Raw genomic sequence first — 8892 nt, forward strand, 5'->3', positions numbered from 1 at the left:
TTCCAAGCCAATGGGAGCCGAGGGGGTGGGGTTTGGCACGGCGGAGCGTTGGATACAGCCTGCGATTGGCTGGGGAAATGACTGTGAAAGGATAAAGGGGCGCGAGGCGGAATTGGGGTCCGCTCTAAGCTGCAGCCAGAGTAACTGTCTAAGAGAGGGGGGCGGTGCGAAAAAGCAGGCCACTTGCATCGCCCCGGCTTGTACATGTCTCTTTCCTCTCTTTGGGGCTGTGCATCCAAAGGAAGGCGAGACGGGACTAAATACATTGATTGCACCAGTCACCGCGCTTCCTCCCGGGAAGACACACATTTGTTAACGCTACTTGGTTGCATGCGCGGGGCTTTCCCCCCCGCCTAATCCCTCGCAGCCACTGAATGCCCGTCGAACAAACTCCTGCTTCCTTCTACCACGAGTCCTGGATGGACTGAGGATTCTTTTTTTCCTTTGCTTTGTGGGAGGCGGCCTTTTTTAAAAGAGGTATTTTTGGTTTTTTGCTGTGCCCTTCAAAGAAAACGAGAGACTTTCAGCAGTGGGCGTGCTGCTTTGCTGAAACACCTCGAGCAGGGAGAGGGAGAAAGAAAGACTGAGCGAGCAAAGCACTTGTAAATTCCGGGGTGGGGGAAGAGGTGGAAAAGAGAGGCGAGAGACCTTGGATTGGCGGTTGGCGGCGTTAAAAAAAGAAACTGTTTCTGCTTGGAGCCCGGCTTCTGTAACTAGACCCCCGGCGCAAAGTTGCGGGGGAAAGGCGGGCAGAAAGTCGTCTGGGCAGAGGAGGAGAGCGGTGTGGAGCTACAACTACTTCCCAGAGGGAACCGTGCCTTAAGTAGCCGAAGGACGGCGCGCTCGCCGAGGGGGCTGCCGAGCGACGGGGAAAGTTGAGCGCCCGGTTTCAAGCTGGTGCCAAACTGAGCGCCGCCGCTTCCCCCGACAGCCGCCGCTGCTGCGCGCGCGAGCCGCCGAGATGGTGCAGCAGACGAACAACGCGGAGAACACGGAGGCGCTCCTGGCCGGCGAGAGCTCCGACTCCGGGGCCAGCGTGGAGCTGGGCATCGCCTCTTCGCCGACGCCGGGCTCGACGGCATCAACGGGCGGCAAGGCGGACGACCCGAGCTGGTGCAAGACGCCCAGCGGGCACATCAAGCGGCCCATGAACGCCTTCATGGTGTGGTCCCAGATCGAGCGGCGGAAGATCATGGAGCAGTCGCCCGACATGCACAACGCCGAGATCTCGAAGCGCTTGGGCAAGCGCTGGAAGCTGCTCAAGGACAGCGACAAGATCCCGTTCATCCGGGAGGCGGAGCGGCTGCGCCTCAAGCACATGGCCGACTACCCCGACTACAAGTACCGGCCCAGGAAGAAGGTGAAGTCGGGCGCCAGCGCCTCCAAGCCGGGCGAGAAGAGCGGGGGCGGAGGGAACGGCGGCGGCGGGAACAGCAGCGGCTCAGGAGGAGCCGGCTCCGCTGCCAACTCCTCCAAAGTCGCCCTGAAAAAGGGCAGCAGCGCCGCCGCCGCCGCCAAGCTCTCGTCGAGTGGCGCCGGCGCGGGCAAGCCGCATCCCAAGCTCAGCCTGGGTGGCGGCAGCAAAGGCGCGCCTCCCTTCGCCGCCTCGGAGCAGTCGGCCGCCCTGCTGCCCCCGGAGCACCACTCTCTGTACAAATCGCGCGCCGCCTCGCCGGGCTCCTCCTCGCCCTCGGGCGGCGGCAGCGCCAGGCACCTCCCGGAGAAGAAGGCCAAGCGCCTCTACCTCTTCTCGCACGCTTCGCCCGGCGGCGCCGTGCCGGCGAGCCCCACGCTGAGCTCGTCGACGGAAGCCAGCGACCCGCTGAGCCTCTACGACGAAGCGGGCGCCTCTGCGGGGGCCCCGCACGACGGCGCCGAGCCCTTGGCTTCGCCCTGCTCGCCGTCGGACCACCGCAGCTACACCAGCCTGCGGGCGCCCTCGCCGGCCCCGTCCACCTCGCGCTCGTCGTCGTCGGGCTCCTCCTCCGCCTCGTGCGCTTCCTCCTCCTCGGACGACGAGTTCGAAGACGACCTGTTGGACCTGCACCCCAGCCCGGGCTTCGATGGCATGGCCCTGGGCAGCCTGAGCTCGTCGGTGCTCGACCGGGACCTGGATTTTAACTTAGAGCCCGGCTCGGGCTCACACTTTGACTTCCCGGACTATTGCACCCCGGAGGTAAGTGAGATGATATCGGGGGACTGGCTCGAATCCAGCATTTCGAACCTGGTCTTCACGTACTGAGGGGGGGGGGGTCGAAGGTGGAGACAGAAAAAGAGAGAGAGAGAAAGAAAAAGAAGTGGGGCGCATGGATGGCACAGACCCCATTGCGCCCTGCAGACTGGAGCAACGAGAATTTTGCCCTCTGAGTGTTCTCCCCCCCCCGTAATGAATCTGACTGGGGGGGGGGTTGTGTGTATTTTTTAAAAAATATATAGATACGGAACTTGGCAAAAGGGATCAACCTTTTTTTCCTTCTTCTTGGAGAAAAAGCAACCGCAGGAGTCCGATTTCTGGCTAAACAGATCCTCACACAGAAACACACACCCCTCTCCTCCCGCCCCCACGCTTCATCCTTCCAACAGCCGGAGAAGGAGTTCCACGTTTCAGAGACTATAGCGAGAATCAAGTGGCTAAAACAAGAATGGCAACGACTTGCGGGGGGAGAGAGGGGAGAGGGAGGGCTGGAAGTCACGCACATCTCCTAAGGTTTGTTTCTTGTTTTGAAAGGGGTGGGGGGTGGGGAGCAGATTGTGCTTTGGATATCTCTTTTGGGGGGCGGGCGGGCGGGCTAGGGTTTCCCGGGTGGGGAGGGTGTTTCAAACAAATCAGCAGGACTTGCAATTGCCGGGGGTGGGGGTGGGGAAGAATTATACTTTGCTGTTTTGGGGGGAATGGGGGTGTCCTCTTTCGCATCGAGAGCAGATGGGGTTAGAGAGAGAGGCCCTAGGAACTGGACCTGGCACCATGAGTGGGATGGAAAAGAGGGGAGACGTTAAAAAGGAACTGGAAGCTCTGCTAAGAAGATAATAATAAAGCTGAAAAGGATTTGCACGTATAAAGGAGGTGGCAGAGATTTTCTTAAGTCACCTTATATTATATACAGAGAAGTCAGTATGTGTGGAATTTCAACAACACTGAACTTTTGTTTAAAAAAGAAAGAAATGGAGACAGATATAGAACATACCAAGTTTCTGTAATGATGTGGTACAGGGGAAAATAGAGGGCAGTTGCTCTTTTTTTGTTGCGAAAATGTGTTTTCTTGCTCAGAATCGTGATGGTGTTGGATTATTTCACTGGTGGGGTTTAATATAGCATGTTATTCTATCTTTCTGAGGTTTCTGTAAGACTGTTGAACAGTTTAAAAGAATAGTGTTAGAATAATATAAGAAGCAGATAGATGGCGCTATGTTTGATTCCTACAAAATTATCACCAGCTTTTTTCATTCTTAACTCTTTAAAGGATTCAAACGCAACTCAAATCTGTGCTGGACTTTAAAAAAAAATGAAATTCAGGACCAAATTTTTCCTCAGTGTCTGTATGTGTGTGTGTGTGTGTGTGCGTGTGCGTTCTCTTTTATAGCTGTAAATGAAGTCTCTTTTCTTTTCACACCCATGATCCATCCTTGAAACATTATTTTTCCTTGTAAATGTAATTTGATGCCATTTTATAAGTGAAGTATTTATACTGGCCAAACATTTTTTTAACCTGTATTACTTTGTCCTATTTTTTTATTTTGGTAGTTTTGTTGTTACCCCCACCATTTTTATGTCACCTTCACTGAAGGGCTAGAGTTTTAACTTTTAATTTTTTATATTTAAATGTAGACTTTTGACACTTTTAAAAACAAGAGAAGAGAGATGAAAACGTTTGATTATTTTCTCAGTGTATTTTTGTAAAAAATATATAAGGGGTGTAAATTGCTGTTTTGGATTTCCTGATTATAACAGGGCTGCTGGTTAATCTCTCACACACAAAAAATCAGCCCCTACTTTCCTCATGTTTACACTCCAATCTGCAGGCTTCTTAAAGAGACAGCATCCCTTGCTATTCCACTCTACTTGTGAGTTGAGAGAGAGGGATTGTACTAATTCACTGTAGGGCTAAAACTTCTAACAAATAAACAAACAAACCCTCTCAAAGTAAATAGTATGTTGTACAGAAACAACTGGAGCATTTTTCAAGAGAAAAAAGGGATCCTGTAGCTTTAACTTTTAAACCACATCTTTTGCACTTTTTTATAAGCAACAAAATAAAATAAAAAAACCGTGCCGTTTAAAAATCACTGGATCTATCTAAATGCCGATTTGAGTTCGCGACACTATGTACTGCATTTTTTCATTCTTGTATTTTGACTATTTAATCCTTTCTACTTGTCGCTAAATATAATTGTTTTAGTCTCTTATGGCATGATGATAGCATATGTATTCAGGTTTATAGCTGTTGTGTTTAAGATGAGAAAAAAGTGAAAACATCTTTGTACATTTAAGTCTGTATTATAATAAGCAAAAAAAAAAGAGTGTGTGTTTATGTATGTTAATATAACATGACAGGCGCTAGGACCATCTGCCTAATGAGGAGGTTGTTCCGTTAAGGGTTTTTCCTTTTCTTTCCCTGTTTGTTTTTTGGTCATCCATCCTGTGCAATATGCTGTGTGGAATATCTTTGTCTAACAATCTGCCCATAACACAAAGGTGGGGGAGGGGTGGGGAGGAAGCTGGCTTAAGGATGCCAAGTTCACTGCCTGTCAGATTGTCAATATACTTTCTGTAAATAACCTTTTATCTTTTTTTTCCCAAAGGAAATAAAATCAGCTGGAACTGAACCCTAAAACCCTGCCGTCCTTGTTGTCATTACCAGAGCTCTCCTTTTGTGGTTTTCTTGTACTCTTTTTACATTACCAGTGGGGGAAAAAATGTCCTTAAGGTTAATGCTTCTGAAATGCAAAACTCTTAATGCAGAAGCTTGGCCCTTGTCTCCCAACACTCCCCCCCCCCACACCTGCCCCGCCCCCCTGGAAGGATTTGGCAAGCCAGATCTTCAAGCCCTTTGTGCTGCTTTGAATGTGTGCTGCCACAGCATGCTTTCGAGGAATTTGTATGCACTAAGCAAGTGCTGATAGCGCTGGGTTTTTTCCCCCTATAAGAGGAAGGGGGAGGGGAAGAGGTGCAGGGAGATGAACTAGCTGCTGCTCACGGTAACAGAGAAAGCCACTGGAGATGAAAGGCAAGGGATAAGCTTTAAAGGCCACATCCACCATTTGTCCTCAACAGTCTGACCTTGCAGTGTGAAAATCCTGCCTCACCCTTTCAGTAGGCTTCTGGCTGCAATTCTGCTCAGCACATTGCCTGCTGGTTCATCTGCAGTGAAGATGGGAGAAAGCAAGCCTGGTTGGGGTCACTGGGAATTCACAGAAGGGTTTCTTTTTCTTTTCTTTTCTTTTTTTACCAGCAAGGAACTTTTAGAATTCCTCTTATTAGAGCCAAAGCACTTAGATTCCATCTCTGGCATTCGAGAACGTGGATTTAAATGTTTTTAGCTTGGTGCACTGCCAATACAAAACAAAACCACACACATGAATTACATTTGGTGGATCTTCCTTACCCTCCCCTCCCCCTGTAATCTATTTGTGGAAAATGCAGGGGAAAGCAATTGGAACACTGTCTATAAGAGAGGGGGGAAAGTAACTTACAAAAGGACAGGGAAGTGCCAACCAAACCGAGTTTCCCTCCTCTAACCTGGGCTGATCTTCAAGCATACTTCATTGGCATCACTTTCTCTAATGGCCTTTTAGATAATCCTTTTAAAGCAGATATGAAATATTAGGTCAGTGGGTGAACTGTGAGTTCTGTAGCAGCTTTGAGGAAGAAGCTTAGAATTTACATTGCAGATCAGGGTTTGGATACACACACACACACACACACACACACACACACACACACACACACATACGTTTGTAGCTATGACCTAAAACTTAGTTAATTATGCAGTAAATGAAGCTTACCAATGTGTTTTTTTCTTAAACCACCTGCTCAAGCTGAATTTCTAAGCACACTGGCTTGGAAACAACACACTGAAAGCCATAGCACTTGACAAGCCATTGTTGAGATTGGGGCTGTTTAAGAGCATTTCCAAACAAGGGTGTGTTTTTTTTTTTAAAAAAAGTTCGACCTTCATAAGGGAGAGAGGGCGCACTGGATTTTAGTTATCACTTCATGAGCTTTTCTATTTTAGATGGTGGCAGTTCATTTGGGAAACACTGGAAGTCCAGAGGAAGATATACTCTCTCGCAGAGAAAGGAACATACATACATGCGAGGAACCCATGTTGAAAAATAACTGCAGCATTCTTGTAGCCTTAGGTTGCAATTATGAACACTCTTGCTAGAGACTAAGCACCACTTAATTTAATGAAGCTTGCTCCCAAGTAAACTAGGATTGTACTGTTAACAAAAGAGTTGACAAAAATTACATGACGCATGAAAACACAGTAAATATTTTTAAAGGGATCTGTCTAGAACGGGGGTTGGGGACCTCAGGACAATTTCCAAATGTGGCCTTCAGGTCGCCCTCAAGGCTGCACATGACACTCTAGGCATAAGTCATGCCCCTAACACAGCCCATCCCAGTCTTTTTGCCATGCTCAAATGTGCCCTTGAATTGAGATAATGCCTTTTGAGGTTGGAGTACTGTAAGTGCAGAAACAAACCTTTGAGTTTGGTGTGGCTGGAATGTAGCTTACTAGAGGCCTACAAGGGCAAGAGTCAGAACAGTTGTTCCACCCACTGTCCCCATTGGCCTTCCCACCCACCCCCTTTGCCCCAGTCACCATTGGCAAAGTTGCCTATGAAATATGTGTTCCCTTGGGCAGAAAAGAGTTCCCCCTTCGTCTGGAGGGAAAGTAGACTGTGGAGTCCACCTGCAGCAGGCTACTGGCCTATTTCTAGTGAGCCACCTAGCACAGTGGTTCTCAAATGTATGCAGGAGGTCACTTGGAATTCCTTGGGGGTCTCATATGGTTACTTAAATCTTTCTTTTCCCCAGGAAAGGAAAGCACATTTAGGACATACCGTAATGCTGTGAATTACCCTGTTTCTCCTATTTTAAGACATAGTCATAAAATAAGCCATAGCAGGATTTTTACGCATTCAAGGAATATAAGCCATACCCCAAAAATAAGACATAGTGATAGGCACATCAGCAATACCGGCTGCGGCAGGAGGAGGAGGAAAAATATAATACATCCCCTGAAAATAAGCCATAGTGTGCCTTTTTGAGGAAAAAGAAATATAAGACGGTGTCTTATTTTTGGAGAGACACAGTAGCATTTTGCTTTCACTAATGGACACAGATTTATATTCAGTAATTTGCTGTATGGAAACAAACATCCCTTTCTTTCTACAGTTACCTCCACCCGTGAAACACTTAAAAGCACACAGCTGATAAATGGTAACCAACAAAAGCAATATATGAAACTTGGCCGAATTGCATCTAATGAAAATCCATGAGGCAGGCTAGCTAACAAATTGCTACAATCTTTCCTTGGGCCTCTTGAAGAAAGCCCACAGGCTACAGTTTGAGAACCTCTGAAACCTACTGGCTTCTGGAATTCTTGCAAAGAAAGCCAAGGAACTGGAAATGTGACCCAGGAAATAACTCTGTAAGTTCTTCAGCGAGAATTTACACCCACGAATCATTTAGCACACACCAGTTATTCCTTAAGTGATGAGGTCCTTGGTATGCATGCTTTTATTTGCAAATGCAAATTACATTTGGTAGATCACAATAATAATTTAATAATGTTACTTTTTATATTTCTATACAAGGATTCTAGCAAAAATAAAGTCAAATCAGGCAAGGCTGAATGCAATACTCCCAAATGCTGGTATATTTCTTTCATTAAGCTCCACATAATAGCTACCAGGGTAGGTCCCATCTACAAAAAGTAATAGATAAATGATACAGTAGCAATTGTTTTGTGCAGCTGTGTTCTGCATATTTTAAAATTGGATTCCTGGTACAATATAGATGGACTGACACTTGGGATATAGAGGAAGACCTTGTGCTTATCAATTTCATGTTACTGTTAGAAGCCCGAGAAGAGCCAATTTACATGGACAGTATACAGTGGTACCTCGGTTTAAGTACACAATTGGTTCCGGAAGTCTATACTTAATCTGAAGCGTACTTAACCTGAAGCAAACTTTCCCATTGAAAGTAATGGAAAATGGATTAATCTCTTCCAGACGGTCCACGGAGTACTTAAACTGAAGCGTACTTAACCTGAAGCAAACTTTCCCATTGAAAGTAATGGAAAGTGGATTAACCCATTCCAGACGAGTCCGCGGAGTCCTCAACCTGAAGCGTACTTAACCCGAAGTATGAGTGTAATTGGTTCTGGAAGTCCGTACTTAACCTGAAGCGTACTTAACCTGAAGCGAACTTTCCCACTGAAAGTAAGAGAAAGTGGATTAATCCATTCCAGATGGGTCTGCGGAGTACTTAAACTGAAAGTACTCAAACCAAGGCATACTTAAACCGAGGTATGACTGTAATATGCCTTTATTAGGAGAAACCACATGCAGCTTGTGAGCTTTTGACTTGCAGCAAAATTTTTTAGTCCCAAACAAATTGAGACTAAGGGAATCCTGGAAACAGTAGATGAGTGTAACCATTTACTGCGATCAGTTTGCCTTCCTGCTGTCTAAGCCACCTTCTGGGTTAGTGACATAGAATGGAGGGGCCACATCACAGACTTACATGCTTCTAAACATATGGAGGTAGGAAGGAAGAGAGGAGCAATTGGTCTCCTGACAGGAAGGAAGTGAAAGCTGCATACTGGACCTTTAAGTTGTATTTTAAAACTTGCAAAGGGGCCCAGATTAAGGTTACCA

At 47.1% G+C, this 8892-nt stretch overlaps 1 protein-coding gene across 3 annotated transcripts; it reads left to right on the plus strand.

Annotated features, from left to right (window-relative positions):
- Positions 1-126: 126 nt before the first annotated feature.
- SOX4 (SRY-box transcription factor 4) lies at positions 127-4832 on the plus strand. Of its 3 annotated transcripts, XM_088675262.1 has the most exons (3): positions 127-2176; positions 2486-2707; positions 4801-4832. In XM_088675262.1, the coding sequence occupies exons 1-2, from the start codon at positions 962-964 to the stop codon at positions 2615-2617; spliced, it is 1347 nt and encodes a 448-aa protein (XP_088531388.1). In that variant the 5' UTR covers positions 127-961; the 3' UTR covers positions 2618-2707; positions 4801-4832. The 3 variants fall into 3 exon arrangements, with proteins under 3 accessions (XP_088531388.1, XP_034981245.3, XP_088531389.1); XM_035125354.3 differs by having other exon boundaries at positions 127-2707; XM_088675263.1 differs by lacking the exon at positions 4801-4832 and having other exon boundaries at positions 2486-2708.
- The last annotated feature ends 4060 nt before the right edge of the window (positions 4833-8892 follow it).

The sequence above is a fragment of the Zootoca vivipara genome, chromosome 8 (genome assembly GCF_965207765.1).
Source record: "Zootoca vivipara chromosome 8, rZooViv2.hap1.1, whole genome shotgun sequence".
Taxonomy (NCBI): Eukaryota; Metazoa; Chordata; class Lepidosauria; order Squamata; family Lacertidae; genus Zootoca; species Zootoca vivipara.

Coding starts and splice junctions, on each gene's coding strand:
- SOX4 (XM_088675262.1), top strand. CDS start 962: ATGGTGCAGCAGACGAACAACGCGGAGAACACGGAGGCGCTCCTGGCC. Junction 2,177..2,485: donor CGGACTATTGCACCCCGGAG/GTAAGTGAGATG, acceptor TTCTTCTTGGAG/AAAAAGCAACCGCAGGAGTC.